Source organism: Rattus norvegicus, chromosome 2, assembly GCF_036323735.1.
Source record: "Rattus norvegicus strain BN/NHsdMcwi chromosome 2, GRCr8, whole genome shotgun sequence".
Classification (NCBI taxonomy): domain Eukaryota; kingdom Metazoa; phylum Chordata; class Mammalia; order Rodentia; family Muridae; genus Rattus; species Rattus norvegicus.
In genome coordinates, this window is record NC_086020.1 from 15,918,243 (window position 1) to 15,935,101 (window position 16,859).

General features: G+C 44.7%; 1 protein-coding gene, 1 long non-coding RNA gene and 2 other non-coding genes across 8 annotated transcripts in view; 2 read left to right on the forward strand and 2 right to left on the reverse strand.

Annotated features, from left to right (window-relative positions):
* LOC103691412 (uncharacterized) overlaps positions 1-7,369 on the reverse strand; it is an 89,395-nt gene extending 82,026 nt beyond the window's left edge. Inside the window, exon 1 of the long non-coding RNA XR_010063693.1 lies at positions 5,783-7,369. This is a non-coding gene — a long non-coding RNA (uncharacterized LOC103691412). The remainder of the gene's footprint in view (positions 1-5,782) is intronic.
* Mir9-2hg (Mir9-2 host gene) overlaps positions 1-16,859 on the forward strand; it is a 190,309-nt gene that overhangs the window by 8,325 nt on the left and 165,125 nt on the right. For 2 of the 5 annotated variants that reach the window (XR_005500470.2, XR_005500469.2), the window contains exons 2-4: positions 8,966-9,093; positions 10,886-10,935; positions 14,406-16,859. The exon at positions 14,406-16,859 is cut by the window's right edge and continues 673 nt beyond it. Coding sequence is in view for 2 of the 5 variants with exons in the window: in XM_039103405.1 (XP_038959333.1) it covers positions 4,400-4,530; positions 8,966-9,093; positions 10,886-10,935; positions 14,406-14,540 (444 nt within the window). In the remaining 3 variants the exon portion in view is untranslated. The other 3 variants (XR_010063692.1, XM_039103405.1, XM_039103406.2) reach the window with 3 other exon arrangements.
* Mir3597-2 (microRNA 3597-2) lies at positions 15,037-15,154 on the reverse strand. Its single transcript, NR_037359.1, has one exon. It is a non-coding gene; the product is annotated as a microRNA 3597-2 (primary transcript).
* Mir9-2 (microRNA 9-2) lies at positions 15,050-15,136 on the forward strand. Its single transcript, NR_031813.1, has one exon. It is a non-coding gene; the product is annotated as a microRNA 9-2 (primary transcript).

Sequence of the window (16,859 nt, forward strand, 5' to 3'; positions counted from 1 at the left end):
CTCCTCTTTCCTAGGAAGGCTTTCATTTTTCAAGAAGAAACTTTAATACACAGCAAGATATAAGGCTCATTGAGAAGGAATGACATAAGAATAGGACTCTGTCGTAGTCAGCATCAGCAGCGTTACTTTAGTCCTGGACACACAAGCATATGCATATGTCACCGAACATGCTCCTATCCACTTTTGAGAAAATTAGAACAAAAACCGCATTTATAAAAATGAGCTAGTCTTCTTGAACGTTTGAGAGACATTTTTAAATAAAAAAGAACATAGAAAAATTTTAATCTTCTGCTTTTAGGGAAACTAAGAGCTTCCTGTTTTATTTAAAGAAAAATGAAATTGGGAAACTTTTGCAATTGTTCAAAATGAAGACCATAACTTGACTATACCAAGGCTTCTCCCCCACGTGTGTTAGATGTGTTAGACCCTTGTTCCATTCAGTACTCTACAGACAAGAGCATTTGATAGGAAGTCTCGACCTTTGATTAACAGGTGCATTTATTGTATTAAAAACTGGGATTTGTTAATAAGTGATATTTTAAATTGAAACCTCAAAGAATTCAGCTAGTTCAAATGCTCCAGTGTTCTACAAGGAAGGCATCTGCCCTACTATTTGAACTGGTTAGTATCTGGACCATAGTAGGGTTTCAGAGGCTCCTGCCTCCTCAGAACCTGGTACAAGAAAAGGAAACACAGAGTGGGAGGGGATGCTGGGTCCCCTCCCTCCTCTACTCACTGCCAGGACCACCTGCACCCACCACATCTTCTAAAGGAAATGGCCATTTGGTTTTATGGGGAAAACCCATAAGACAAAGTCTAGCACACACACATTGCAGTCAGACGTATATTACACAAAGTGCATATTCTTTAACGTATCTACTTTGCTATACACGCTGTGTGTGTGTGTGTGTGTGTGTGTGTGTGTGTGTGTGTGTGTGTGTGTAGATCTCAAAACATCACCCTCTCTCTAAGTTTCCCCTAATTTGGGGAGTTAATAATATCATAGTTCTTAATGAAAGAAAGGCTGTCAATTTCTGGGTGAAGTGAGGTACAATAAAGGTGCACATGCCATCCAGAAGGACTTAAGCAATTGGCAGGCCTGCGGTGCCAGGCATCTGCAAAGATACAGTCTTCATTTGTCGCTGGAAAGATATGAGGGTGAAGGGGACTGTAATATAAACCCAAGCAAACTAGGATTTCGACATTCACCTGGGTCTCCCTTAGGCTGTGGTCAACAGCATTTGCAGGTCCCTAGGCTTCCAGAAGAAAGGATTTTCGACTAGAGGTTTTGTGTGTTGCCTGTGCAATCAGGTCCCTTCTGTAGGCCCCCTAGGGCCATCTTGAAGCTATATAGCTTTTCCTTTCTTTGTACAGTAATGGCTATAGAAGTCCCGAGAGTCTTGAACATAAAGCTCTTGAAGCCCCCTATGTCCAGAGAATTCTGGTTCTCCCAGGCCAGGGCCGCTCCGACGACCCCAAGCGTGGTGCTCAAGAGGCCAGTAGGTGTCGCTGTTTCCCTGCTGGCAGGAGCCTGGAGCCCGACGTTGGCCCCTAGCACCACTCAGTTTTCTGGCCCGGGTGATTTCCTAGACGCCTTTCAGCTCTGGGATTGTGGCAGTTCCCTTATTTTGTTTCTAGAACCCTTGTCTAGTCCTCTTGGCTGCGACCACAGCACCAGTGGTCGGTCTATGGAGAGAGACAGGAGAGACGAATTTGGTGGGGCCCAAAGGCCGCCCTAATTGAAAAAACAGAAAGCCCGCTTCACCTGCTCGCTCTCTCCTTTCTCTTCACAAGCCTAGAGTGGCATCGGAGCTATCGGGAGCAGATTGATAAAACCCTAAATTAAGGAATTCAGACACGGTTGTACTTCGAATTAGAAAATTAAGAAAAAATAAGAGGTTCAAAATCTAGCTTCGCAGGAATCGCTCACAGAGTTTTAATATTCCTTATCTCAAAAGACAAGGATGGAGGAGAAAGGGAGGAAGGGAGGGAGGGAGAGAGGGAGAGAGCTCCGGGGAGAGAGAGAGAGAGAGAGAGAGAGAGAGAGAGAGAGAGAGAGAGAGAGAGAGAGAGAGAGAACAAGCTAGGCCTGGACTTTGAGTTACCTATGGTCTTACCCACATATCTGTATGCAGAATGTCGGGTGATTGCAGGGCCTCCCTTTTTGCTCTGGTCCAGAAAGGAAATTTTGAACTACACTAGTCTTCCTCACCATCCTCCCCGAAGCATTGCTTACTAAGTATTAATCTCCATTGGATAGTATTAGCTCATCTTTGGAATCGGTACTAAAATTCTAGGTATTGAAAATTGTGTTCCTTTCTCTGATGTCTGTGGTCCCCTGTCTTTGGTTCAATATGCCGCGTAAGCGATTATTAAACAGAGGCATTCTTTTTGTGTGTGTGTGTGGTGGGGAGGTATTTGGCTTGCAGATTCCACGGGACATTTACAATGGTTACATCCTATAGACGGCTGGTTTTATTGAGATTAGGATTTCTTTGCATAGGGAAATCCTCTGGTTAAAAGGTGGCAAGGGGAAATGGCAAGAAACACCCTAAATTCACAATCTTGTGCATTCGCAAGAGGTAGTGTGGAGATAGAACTAGCTCTCCATTTAATTTGATTGTAAAACAATATCTTCCATCGAGAGGTTGCTGTGTGACTGGAAAAAAAAGACTTATACTACTGCATTTTTGTGTAAAAGTTAAACATTCGTAGAGAGGAAAACTCTAACAAATATAAAACTAGTAGATAGGGGAAAATCTCATTTAAAATTCCAAGTATGTTCGAATAATTTTGTTCTGGTGTCAAGATTGAGGCCTTATCACTTCTGGACCCGTAGCGCAAGAGGTTGCAAATTCACAGAGAGGCTGACTTTTTAGCAAGAGTTCATAAATATCTTCATTAAACGTCATGCCTTTTGCTATGCTTCTTACAGTCGGCTTCTTTCTCTAAAGTCATGTCTTTTTACACAATTTTTAAAAAAATCATTTCTGATCGAGACAGCAGATTCATCTCTGGGGGTGGGGTAGGACGGACACGTTTCTAATTGGAGGTTGTGAAGTTCAATGAGATGGTATTTTTAGCTCGAAATGCTCAGATTCGTGTCTTTTTATATTTTCCCTGTCTCATCCTGTCCGTTTTCCGTTTCACTCAACTCTTTCATTTTCCTCTTTCCTGCCTGTCTTCCTTCCTCCCTCTAGAGCGCCTCTTCCACTTCCTTCGCTTCTTCTGTTTCCTGCTTCTTTCTCTCTCCCGCTCTCTTTCTTGTATAACTTATTGTTTGATTCTATCAGTCAAGTTAATATGAAAATAGCAAGTGGGAGGCCCAGCACCTTAATCTGGCCTCTCCCCTACGCATTAGGCATTAGGGACTTTAGGGAGGTGTCCGTAGCTACCAGGTTATAGACCAGCGCGCTGGCCCTAGGTGCAGAGCACGCTGCTGGTGGAGGAGTTGGGGTCCGCCTAGGGTTGCGGGGCTTATTCAAATACCGCCTGCTGCTGCTGTGATTCGCAGGGACTCGGCCTCCATATGGTAATGCGGGGCGGGGGTGGGGTGGGGTGGAGGGAGGCACAGAGGGGAGGGGAGGAGAGGATGGGGTTGAGGGCGGGAGGGAGGGGGCTCCGACACCGCGCGCTCTGCTGCTGTGCTGGGACAGAGCACCGGGACCCGCGGCAGCGGCGGCAGCGGCGCTACCCACCCTCCTTCGCAGCACTCTTCGAGCCAGGAAGCCACCAAGCCATGGGCCCTCGGGGTAAGCCTCAGTGTGCACACCAGCGATGGTGACTCCAAAGAGGGAGATTAGAAACAGAAACGATTACAGAGAGATCAGAGATAAGAGGTGTACCTCTCTCTGTCCCTTGTCACACAGCGCGCGTGCACATGCATTTGTACAAACATGCATGCTCATACAGCAATACGGTCCACATTCTTTGCTACTTCCCTCTAAATACATGCACTGACACTCTATGCACTGCAAGGTGGTCAGTGTGTTTGTCCTGAGCCTGCATAAAAGCGGGCAGGTACATGCCAGAGCCCAGGCAAGAATAAACAGCCACGCACAATTGAATTGCAGCCAAACTCAGGCATTCAGCCTGCTCAACTGATTCATTCGGCCAGGTTTCCCCGACCCCAGCCGGAATTCTGTAACCAGTTGAGGAATTCTGCAATTATTCATAAAATGTGCCGAAATTTCACCTCAAGAAACGTAATCTTGCTATATATGGCAAGGTAAGGGTGAAGCTGAAGGGTGGATGTGTTTCCATTTTTTAATGTTTTACGCAGAGCCATCTGACCACTTTTTATTGGGTGACATATCATATGAGCACTTTCGTGTAGGCTTGGAAAAACTATAGCCAGAGGTAAGGCTAGAAAATGCCATAAGAATTAAGGGTGCTGAAAATGGATGCTGAGAGTGTCCATCAAGAAAGATGGCATACAGCTGTAGGTTTGAAATGGGAGGAGATATATGTGAATATTTATACACAAAAGCCACTGGGGAGGGCTGAGGCTTGCCTTGAGTATCTGTGCAGGTAAGTCATTCAGAAGAAAACTAATTACCTGTGCATGTACTCGGACTTGTTTCATTGAAAAGGCTGCATGTGTGTGCACATTTTCTGTTCTTTGTGGTTATGCAATTGTGCATTGTCTTTTTTACATGATAGCTTTAGGGAATGTTAATATGTAATTTAAATATACATATATTCAATAGTCCTTGGGCCGGATAGCTATATTGCCAAGAAGGAAAAAATCATATCCTATAAACAAGATTCCTATTACTTGGAATCCAGCTCAAGGCCTGTATGTTTTTAAAACACATCGCCTGCTTTAATGGAGTTAGCTGTTTTGTTTGTGTGGTTTCACTTCAAAGTCTGGAATTAAGGATGTTTTGCAATCGAGATAATGTGCTTCCATTCGGATTGAGGTTAAAATAAAACTCAGTACATTTTAAATCATGCAGACATGATACAACATACAACATGGTTGAAAATGTCTTCCTTTCAGATGGCTGTCCATAGCTGTGTCTACACATTTTAAAATAGATTTTTGTTTTGCAAGAGACGTTAGAAAGCAATAGGTGGTGAATACCGCATTCCCTCAGTTAATCCATGCAATTCTTTAGTAATCTTTGGAATCCCTTCACTCACACATACTTTTCTCAAATATATTGGCTCCAACCTGTGTTTCTACTAATATGAAGTTAATCAGACAATCAAACTTTGAGCCTCTAACCAGTAGGCATTATGGAGGGGTATGTAAAGAAAGACAAAAAGGCATGTGTTTCTTTTATGATCAAACTAGGATGTTCTCCAGTTGGCACTGGATACAAAACACATATACACATCTGTAAGCTTAAGTAAACAGAAGGGAGGCAACTGTGTGGATAATCTAGCGAGAGATAGCAGCAGACACTTAGCCAAAAAGAAAGCAGAGAAGGACAGATAGAGAGGACAACGGACACAGATAGACAGAATAAAACAGGAAGAAAAAAAGGAGGGGGAGGGGAATCAACAACAACGTAGAACCAGAAAATTTCAAGGAATTTTTAAAATGCAAATATATCTTTTACATATGCATCAGTATTAAAAATAATACACGCTGGACCCAAGGGGAGTTGGAGCAGGAGGAGGAGGAAAGGTGGTGGTGGTGGTGGAGGAGGAGGAGGAGGAGGAGGAGGAGGAGGAGGAGGAGGAGGAGGAGGAGGAGGAGGAGGAGGAGGAGGAGGAAAGAATGGAGGCGCCGCGGAGCCCTGATTATGCATGGGCCGGAGCTGCCTCCTCTAACCTGTTCTCGGAGCAGGGCAGCCGGCGGTCCTCAGCCGCCCACAGAACAGGAGCCGAAACAACCGTTTCCGAAGGCTACAGCATTTATTTTTCTCTTTTGGGGAATTTTGGCGGTTGTTTCAGGGGCTAGCCAACTGGCCCCTTTAATTAAAAGCTTCAATAAAAGGCGATCGCTCCAGGAATGCACCCGCTCCTCTTCGTGCAGGATTTGCATATTTTTTTAATGCCCTAATTTCCTTGATGTATGTAAATGTAGCCGGACGTAGAGGGAGACAGGGAGCTGACGTCAATGGACGTGACCTCGCAGCTAAACCTTGAACGTGAAGCCGGGATGGGGGAAAACACGGAGCGGCAGCCGGTGGAGCCCGAAAGCCTGTGTGGCTGTATTTTCAGTGGCGGAGCCCCAGCCGGAGCTGCCAAGGGCGGCCCGACCAGCCCCAGGGGAGGACGAGCGGCTGCCTGGTTTCTGCCCCGCGGCAGTTGCCAGCCTTGCCACGTACGCAGACTCAGGTTCTGCTCCTCCAGCCCCACCAAATACAGGTTCTTTTTTCTCTCCCGGGGGTGGGGGATAAAGAAAGAAAATAGAAAAGAAACAAACACACACCTAAAACAACAAGCCGAAAGCAACAGATAACAAAATAAACGAATCCCAAGCGTCTTAGAACAACGCTTGGGTCGCTTGTCAGAAAGAAGATTGACAATGGGACATTATTTTTTCTTGTCTCCACAAGAAGAGGAGAGGGAGACAACAGACACCAGCAAAGCATTCCTAAAACACGATATGCTACACATGTTCCCAGTAGGGACAGGTAAATTGCCCAACCAAATGGCGAGGGCTTCTCTTTTTTGGTACCTCTTTACCTGTGAGCAAATTATGCGTGTCAGCTTCATTAACAGTAGTGCCGGGGGCGCAAATTTTACTGTAGTGGGAGTGTGTGTGTGTGTGTGTGTGTGCGCGCGCTGGAGGGTGCTTAGATTGGTCAGCAAAGAGGAAGGCGACTTGAGACTGTTACTTGAATGGCCAAATCTGGGTACTTAGCCGGCCAAGACAACCGGGCTAGGGCTTGAGTCTCACCCTTTGAAGAGATAAACCTGAAAAAGGCTTCCCTTGAACTGTTAGGCCCTTCAGATCGCATTGTCTGAAGAAAGAGGACAAGAGATGGGAGCCATCTCCTTGGCTATAGCTTGGATTAGGGGCCTGGTGTTTTCTTCTAAGGGCTCAGCCACCTCGGCGAGCAGGGAGCGGCGCTGGGAGACTCAGCGGGGAAGCCTGCAGGCTCCCTTCTCCCCCCGCGCCCGCTCGCCTGTGCCCGCGCACCGGGCGGGGGCCGCTGGCACCTCCTTGAGCCCAGCCGCCCTCGCCTGCCCTTGCCACCGGCTCCCGGCTGCGAGGGTTGGTCCTCCGCCACCGCAAAGTTAGGGGCACGAAACCGCCCGCCGGCTAGGAAGGGGCGCCAGAGGCCGCAGTGTCCGCGTCTCCGGGCGGCCGCGGCTGCTCCTAGCGCGCAGTCCCAGCTTTGTTTTCCTGACCTGCTCGCGGCGACTGGGCCGCACGCCTAGAAGGGGAGTGTGTGCGGGTGTCCGTGCGTGTGCGCGTGCGCCGGGGCCGTGCCTGTGCGTGTGCGCGGAGGCCGGGGGCGCGCGCGGCGGGCGGGGACCCTTCGGCCAAGGGCAGGCTTGGCTGGCTGTCCTCCGGCTGCACTTGGCGGGAAAGCCGGAGGCCGGCGGCGGGGCCGCGCGCCCGCTGCTCTCGGGACGTCCTCTCTTCTCCTCCCTGGGCCGCATTTACATACTGGGGGTCGTCGAATTTTTACAGAGCACTACCCCCTCCTCGCCCTGGGTCGCAAGCGTGCGCGGGCTCTAACTACAGCCCTGGGCTCCTAGGTAGCCCGCGGAGGCTCCCTCCAGCTTCGGGCGCGCAAACAGGCCCAAGGGAGCACACAGCCCTCCTCCGGACAGATTCCTGCACCGCCCCCCTCCCCCTTCGCCCCCGCACCCCTGACAGCCTCCTGCTGGTGTTGCAGGATACCCACCTTCCCTGAAAGCCCCCACCTTCCCCTCTACACACTTCAGCCCCTCCTCCCACATCTTAGCGTCTTCTCTGGCACACACACACACACACACACACACACACACACACACACACACACGAGCTTTTTCTTCTCAACCTTTATCATGCCTGGTACCTTTTGAATAAAACTGGAGGTTAGGGTAGAAAAAAATCCTTATAATGTATTCCTATAATGTATTTCTTGTCTTTAGCGAAACACATTAACAATCAGAAGGCGGGGTGTGTGGGGGGGAACTTGAACCAAAGGACCTTTCTTAAAAAAAAAAAAAAAGTCTGCAAGTCAAAAGGTCATTCTCCAAGTTTGTAAATAATATTGTAAAGGGAACCTCTAAAGAAAGGAAAGAAAAAGAGGGAGGGAGGGAGGGAGGAAGGAAGGAAGGAAGGAAGGAAGGAAGGAAGGAAGGAAGGAAGGCAGGCAGGCAGGCAGGCAGGCCCACAAGTTAATAAAATGTAGCACTGGCAAAACAAGACAGGGGAATTCTTTTAAAAAAAATATATATATATAGTTTTAAGAAACCAAGAGGAGAAAAGCTAGGGTAAGAAAAAAGATAGAAGAGGCAAAATAAGTTTCCAAAGAAACGTGTGCTTTGCATCCTAGAAAAATGTAGCCATTGCCCTTCTTTAGACGAGACATTTCTAATTTGTTCCGTCTGTCAGAAGGGAACTATGAGAGGTTTGGGTGCAAATTCATTATCTCTGGCAACGCAGAACATAGTGTGGGGACTGAAAAAGACCGTGGCAATGGATGAACAATAGGGCTTCAGTTCATCAGTAACAAAAGCAGTGGGGAAATTGGTTGAGTTTCAGAGCACGTCCTCCTCGGCAGAGGGGGCTGGACTAGACCTTGGACAGCCCCCCCAAAAACTTGCCGAGCCTCACACACCACTTCACTCTGCACTCCGAGGCTCAGGGAGCAAGTGCTTGGAGTGGGGGGGAAAGTTGGCTTCCCCCCCCTCCTTGGTCTTTAGAGCCCTTTTCTCCCCCACAGAAGAGAAACTATTTTAGATGCAATCAAGAAAGAATCGCCCACCATGTGGAATTGAGCGGCAGTTTTAAATGTACTAAGAGAAGACTGGTCTAGAAAAAAAATTTTTTTTCCTTTCTTTTTTGGAGACGCCTAAAGGAGCCTGTTTGTGTGCTGTGGCCACGTTCTGCTGTGACTGGATCTTGTCTTCTGCCTGGGTCCTCGATTTCCGTCCGGCTGAATTTGGGGACAACACTGCTTGGCGCAGACAGATCAAGTGAGTATCTTGGCGGCATGAAGACTGTAAGCTCTTCGGGCTGCTCCAGGCCCGCAGTGCCGGTGGTTGTCCCGCACCCCACCAAGAGCCTGGTGAGGGCCGCTCCGAGGGCCAGTCCGGGGCTTTGCTTCAGCTAATTGATTGTATGTCTCCAAAGCCAAACCTGTTGATCTCGTGAGTTGTCCGAGCCAGGACTCATAATTATCCTTTGGGCTGACCCTTAATCGTAGAAAGATGCCAGGAAAAAAATCGCACAGGGAAAAAAATTGTACGTAATTTATGGTGTTGGTGGCGGGACCTTCTTTTAGATGCCGTGCTAAGCGAAATTGGGTTTTGCATTTTTGAATGCTATTTTCTCATTTTGAATAATGTGCTATTTTTGAATCGCCCAAAGTTTCAGGTACCTGGCACTGAAACCACCTTCTGATTAGGTCCTGGTGGAAAAACTTACGTAAAATAGCTCACTGCATCTGGTAGATTCTCCTCCCCCTTCTTTCTTCCGCCTTTTGGATTTTGTAGGTGAGAGACTGCTTTATAGGGTTACCCCAAGTTTAGCTTTAATACGACCTTCCTGGTTAGTTATTGGGACTTGGAAGTATTCAATTTCAAATGCCTCTGGAATCGGAGCGCAGCTTTCTGCTTAAGAGCCCAAAAACAACTGAAGGAAAGACCTCGGTGATGTGCAGAAAATCCTGAGTAAGGAGTACCTAGCTTTTTTTTTTTTTTCCTTTAGGATCTGCAGCGTTTTTCTCTTGCAAATGTGCGGGCGGTGCTTGAATACAACACTGTCTGGAGGGGTCAGGGCAATTCAGTAGAATTGATCAGAAGTTAGACCCCAGGCCCTGTCATGGCCACGGCCGTGGGGTGGGGGTGGGGGCTAAAGCTGCGGCTGTCTTGGGCCCACAAGGATGGAGTCAGATCGCTTTCCCTCTCTCTTGGCGCCCACACCTGCCCACCACCCTTCCTCTCCCTTGGCACCAGTAACTAGGGCGCTGGTAGGAACAAGCCACTGTAGTCAGCATAATTGAACCGGTGTAGTACTTTCATTTTGCAAAACAACAGCTCCACCCCTCCAGTCCAAAATAATAGTAAGCATCAAAGAATCATTTTAAAAAAACTCAACCTATTTTCGGGAGTATCTAAGACTTCCTAATATTGGATCGCGGGGTGTGGGGGAAGGGTTTAAAAATCCACTACTTTACAGCAATCAGGTTGTACATTATTCATTGATTTACTGAAGGAAAGAGCCAATCAGGAGCCATAGATATGAATGCACATCTCACTGTGCTATGGCCTTACAGTAAACTATTTGCATCTTTCTAATGGATTAGCCATTTATCGTGGGATTCTCATTGTTTGAAAGGCCAAGAAATCCAGTCCCTTAAACATTTAGAAAACAAGACGTGGTTCCAGACTTAAAATCCTTGCATGGTGGGGCTCTCCCTTCTCTTTTGTATGGGAGGTTACAAGGTTCAAATCCCTAATGTTTCTTAAGTCTCTCTTCTTTCCAAGCTAAAAATAAAAGGAGAAAGAAAAATTAATTTCCCAAACCCCTCTAGATCCTGCATATTTTGCATCCCCATTATCATGCATGTCTCCATTTAAATGCAAATTAGCATATTTAACCCTGTAGGTGCTAAGGCCCAAGATACACAGTGCTGGTGTTTTATATAATCTATTGGCATTTAAAAAAAAAGTAATTGTGATCTTTTAAATTAAGTCATATCCCTATATAATGATATATACATATTTCTAAAAACTATGATTATTTGTTTTATTGCCTATTTTTCAGATGAGACTTCAAAGAAGCATATCCTGAACAAGCTATTCAATCAACCAAAGGTAATTTAAAATTTTTTTATTTGATAAAATTTGACTGATGTATGAAATGAAAATAGAATATTGTTCACTGGAAGACAGGTCTGCAATCTCTCACACATCTCCTCCTGCAGCAGATAGAATTCCAGAAACATCTAAGTTTCAGTGGGTGCAGTTATTTCTCCTGGAGGAACCTTTGTATGCATGTGATATACACATATATGTATGTGCATAAAGCAGAACACAAATAAAGCCTGAGATAGCCTTAAGAAAGAAGCTCGTACTTAGAAGAAATCGTTAAGATACTTTTATTATAATGAAAGCCAGTTGAGTTCATCATTGGACCATGGATACTGGTGTAAATAAAATGGCTTAAAAAAAGACAATAGCATTGACAGAGAACTACAGTTTGCACACTTGTAATTCTTACAAAGCAAATATTTTAAATGCATTGATGCTAGGCCAGTCCTTTATGCATTCTGCATGTATGTCTATAGGATTCAGAGATGTTCTAAGGCTTGTTCATAAACCAAGCGTATATGAATTAATTAAATAGCATCCTTCTGACCCACATATGAGGAAAACCATAATTTTTTTTTTTACTTTAAACCAGGAGAGGTTGTTTTGTTCCCAAGTAAACCAGAATGTTTCAAGTCATGTTTCAGCCATTTGGAGACCCATAAAAGACCTGAAAGCAAGCACCACAGCCACACTCTAATCTACTAGTTACTAGTGGGAATTTATTGGAGAATAAGCAGGCAGGCTGCTTGAATTCAGTATATCCTTCACTACAATGATTTTCAAGTGAATATTCTGTAGTTCAGCTAGATAATCTTTTAAAAGCAAAAAAATCTAAGTTTAAAGTATAGTTGCTAAGAGCTGCTCTTCACACATGACATTGCTAGGACTCCTTGGAGATATGTAATTGTAATGTACTGTGGGGTGTATTTATTTATAATACATATGATAAACCACATCATAGACCTTGGCAATATTATAAATAAGAAGGCACTTGATATTAAATCTTAGTATATTTAATTTTCTTCTGTGTGCCTGAGAGGTTGATAAAGAAGTAAAATATTTAATTGACTACACGGTTAATGAACAGACTTCCCATAATCCTGATCTTGGCTCATTTCACTCATTGGAGGTCCCATGCTGAACACCAAGCATGGAGACCAGTCTTGTAGTAAGTTGGCATGACTAGTGTTGCCCTAAGAATGTGGTGTTTATTACAGCATCTTCTACAGACTCTACTGGGAGAAGCGATCAGATATGCAGTGTGCTAACACATTGTAGATACTGTTTCTAAAAACACATTGTATTGTTAAATATGGGAATAGAGACATGATAATTTTCAAACTCAGGAAATATGAGGATAATACCATACACACACACACACACACACACACACACACACAGACACACACAGACACACACACACAAACAGACACACACACACACACACACATATATATGTATGTATAACTTGCCCTCTCACACCTAGATACACATGAAGCAAAGAGATATTTTAAAACTGTTTCTGATTTCTTGGGCTTTGACTTACATAGTTGACTATCTGATCACATGCTTGCTTTATGTAATACAAGCCAAATCATTAATTGCTCTGCTGCTAGTTCTTGGAAAGCAAGGCCACGGTGCTCTCCCACACTGCAAAGTTCATTAGGATTTTTACATGGCGTCAGAAGTGGCATGCGTTCAGGGACTTGTTTATGTTGTGACCATAGGGTTCACATGAACACGCTTTTAGAATGGGATTGTGGTGTCCGTGTGCTTTTTATTTCTGAAGTCTTGTTTCTAATTTGATAAGAAATATAGATGAGCTCTTTCCACATCTTAGCCTTTTCTCAATAACCAGCTAAAGAATGCTTATCATAAAAGTAAACAAATTAATCTAAGGACAAATTGGCATTTCTGTTGCTGAGCTGTAAACCATATCTTAATGGCGTGATATTGTGTTTAAACTCTTCATTGGAGATTTTACCTAGCATTAAAAAAAATAATTTGTCAGTCTCTTCTTTACAGGGTTTATATTTTCGGGCTCTGTATGTGATTAAATAAGCAGGTTCTTATTCACATCTTAAATGAATAAATTAGTGAATTACTGAGAAAAATGTATGTTACCAAAAATGGAAATCTAAAAGTGTTTTAGCCACTGGGGAAAATAGAGACATTGTGGAAGTGAGAGCATTGTGAGGCACTGGTGGTACGTGATACATACAATGCACATTTAGAATTATTAATTCGCCTTTAGCATGCAACTTAAAGAAAAGCAAGCCTACTAAAAATAGCTTCTTATGTAGACTACCACAAATGTGTTGTCGAAAGGCATTGGCATCTTAGATATTGGATGTTAGATGTGCTAGACAGATTATCTATTATAAAGAATGCAAAAGAAAAGGACTCTTTGAAGTGATTTTAAAGTCACACTTTAAAAACTTCCAAGACAATGAATGAAGTTAATTCATTAATGAACCTTCTGCTTCTAGATAGAAGAATATGAGTAGGTGGGGTAAGGGGGTGTGGTAGCTCCCCTCTCTTCCCATCCAGGTGTTGGATCTGCATGTTCAGGAGACAATACTTTTGTTGTAATTTTATAAGCAAATCTAGTGCATTATTGTCCAGTGTGAAAGTGATGTTTAAAACAGTAGACAAAGGCTGAGCATTTTATTACAGCAGAGTTGTGTACATTGAAACTATTGCTGCGATGTTTACCTGTGCTGCATGCACACCCACACACCCTATATATGCAAATCATTATAAAAAGGGAAGCTTCACTGCTTAGATCGTGCAGTCTGAACTTACAGAACAAAATACGCTGCCCCATCGCCACGGTACACAGATACAAAGCATGGCTGAGCTGTGAAGCCATTAAAAAACATAACACCAAAGCAAATTGTCAATGTAACCACACATCGACTCACTGCGTAATAACAGAGCTGATTCCCAGCCCCAGAAAGCGAGGCCCTGCTTTAAGCAATAGTAAAGTGCCTTCCATCTGCCTGCCTATGCAATCTGCCAGACGAGAAATGCAGGCAAAGAAGTTCCCCAGACCTGAAATGCTTTTATCTGTCCTTAGAGAGAGATTTTCTCCAGTCTTTGGATATTAGAGCGATCTACACTAGCGCCGAGGAGGTAAAAGGCCGCGGGTTGCTTTTCAAGGAGCAGTCCGTAGTGCTAGTGGATGAAATGTTGATTGAGAATATAGGGATTGTTGCAAAGCTGCTGCTGCCGTCGCCGCCACCGCCGCCGCCGCCGCCGCCGCCACCGCCGCCGCCTGTGCTACTCCCAGCAGCAGGCGTGGGGCAGTTGGCTGACCACTGATGCATATCAATAACCATGTACTTGAGATTTCTCATGACATCATCATTACCTTGGTCTCCCGCGGTCTCAAAACCTTTGACCTTGCCGGGCTGGTCCACAATTTGGCGGTGAAAGCCCCTCCAATGATGGCCCTTTTCTCCTTCTTTCAGGCCGGGGCAGCAGTACGCCAGCAAGACGCATCTTCTCCCCGCCTAGAAGTCCTGAGAAATCGAGGATCTCTCCTAAAACATTCATATACAAGATATGTGCAATCAAGCTTCCAGCACTTGGTACAAAGCTCATGATGCCTAACCCAGTGATCCGGAGCAGATCTTTGAATCAGCTGTCACTTCTATAGAATGGGATTTTCCCCTTCTTCCTCTTTAACCAGCGTTGGAAACTGCCTATGGCTTTACACATCTCAGTAGAGGAAGGCTAAAGAATCTTACGTGAGAATGAAGCAATTTACAATGCAAATAGAGGCCTGTGAAGAGCTGGACGCTGCTGCTCTACCCCCAACAGCTTGCTGCACCTTAGTCGCTGGTCTTATTTTCCGATACTAATAGATGAATTGTTGGCTAACGATGCTGGAGATTACTTGCTGGAAGGGGAAAGAAAAAGTTTGGAATAAATTCTGAATGCAACAGATCTCATTTGGATGTTCTAGACGCATACACCCAGACAGAAACCAGGTCATGTTTACATGAAAGGAGAATCTTAAACGCGGCGAATATCCTTCCCTGAGGACTATGCTTCCCCCAAACCAACGAGGATCCGGATCTGGAGTCCAGCCAGAGGAAGACAGCCTTGTGAGGGAAGCGAGTTGTTATCTTTGGTTATCTAGCTGTATGAGTGTATTGGTCTTCATAAAGCTAGATAACCGAAAGTAAAAACTCCTTCAAGATCACCGAGGAGTGCTCCGGAAAGAAAGACTACAGTCAAGAGACAGTAAAAACCAGAAAGGTCAGGAATGCTTATTGAATCTAACTTTTTTTTTCTTATGGTTGAAAGTGGGATGCAAGGAAACTTAAGTGACACATATACTGAAATCCTAAGGGGCCAGGTTTTGAGGGGGTTGTACAACTGGAGAGGAGAATTGTGTAGTATTTTTATGGGCGAAGATGCATGTATTTTCTATATTGTTCTATTTTGAAGCAAACGTTTACTTATGGGATTTTTTTTCTTAGAAAGCTGTTATAGCGATGCCTGGTACCTCGTTTTAAAAAATGATTTCATAATTATGTAGATTGGGCAGTTCCCATCTGAGGCTCCTCCCCCAAGTTTGAAGCTTGTGCCTGGAAACTTTCTATGTATTTGGTGTGTACATCAAATTCTGTGAAGTTAGACTTTCAGAAAGCTTATACTGGGAGGTTAATAATTTATCTCTACCGAGGACTTAGAGCTAGAAGGGAAAAGGGGTGGGGGCAAAGGCTGATTTTTATTCTTCTATTCAAAATACAAGGACAGATGCTTCTCTGTTCCAAGAGGGTTTCCTTGAGGAAGCTACTGAAGCAGAAAGACATGATGGAGACGAGATCGCCTCCCCTCTTGTCAAAGTGTTAAAAAAATGTTCTGTCTTACTCTGCGCCTAGCATTGGAAATGAAAGTGACATTTACGCCACAACCCACGTGTGCGCCTCCTCTCTTTTTGTTTAAGGATGATCAGGTCTATCCAGGAAACAGCTCTGGCATCCCAAACTGAAATAATTAGGACGTATATAGACCTGACAAAAATGGAAGGGGGTGGGGAATCTGAGGGTCTGTCTTGCCTAATTGATTCCGCTAAACGGAAAGCAGGAGATGTGAACGGCAGGACGCTCCGATTCCCACGCTCGGGGGCAAGTGGTAAAGCCTGGCCGGCAGCCTATGACAGACAGCCCTGTTGGGGGGTAGGGGGATGAAAAAAACATCAAGCGCACACACACCATACTCATCTCCATCCTTAAGAAAGTAAAGGCATTTCCCACCCACAGCCATCTGCAGCCTTCCAAATGGCAACACCAACTGGTTGGTGACTGCTACGCGTACTGTCTCTGTTATTTTTTTTTAAACCTCTGTTTAATCTGGCCATGATTAAATTTGGTTTTCTCCTTTGGTTGAAATTTTCATTATTTAAGGAAAGCAAGTGCCAAGACCATCCCAGGACTGCATGCCCTCCTCAGAGAAGTCCTCGGTATGTGGTTAGGGCCTGTGACCACCTTTGGCTTTTGTTTTGGCTGTGTTATATTTAAAAGTCACATCTCATAGCCCTCCTTACTATGACTTACTTCATTGGGTTGTTTACTTCCTTGTGTGACACACAAGGACTTGACCTACTGATGCTGATCTACATTCTGAAAATAAAGCTGGAAAGGCATCAGCCTATAGAAAGTTGGTTGCAACCACAGTATGTTAAAGAACTTGTTTTAAAATAGTCCTAGCAGAATGTGCTTTTTTTCTTTTCTTCCTCCTCCTCCTCCTCCTCTCCCTCCTCCTCCTCCTCCCTCTTCACCTAAAAGTAACTAGTCCCAGCATAAACTTTGAGGTTTTGAGGAACCATGGTAGTCCTTTTTTGAAATTCCTTATATTCTGTTACATTTTATCAGGCAAACATTTGTATAGGCATTTGCACATAAATATAAGGA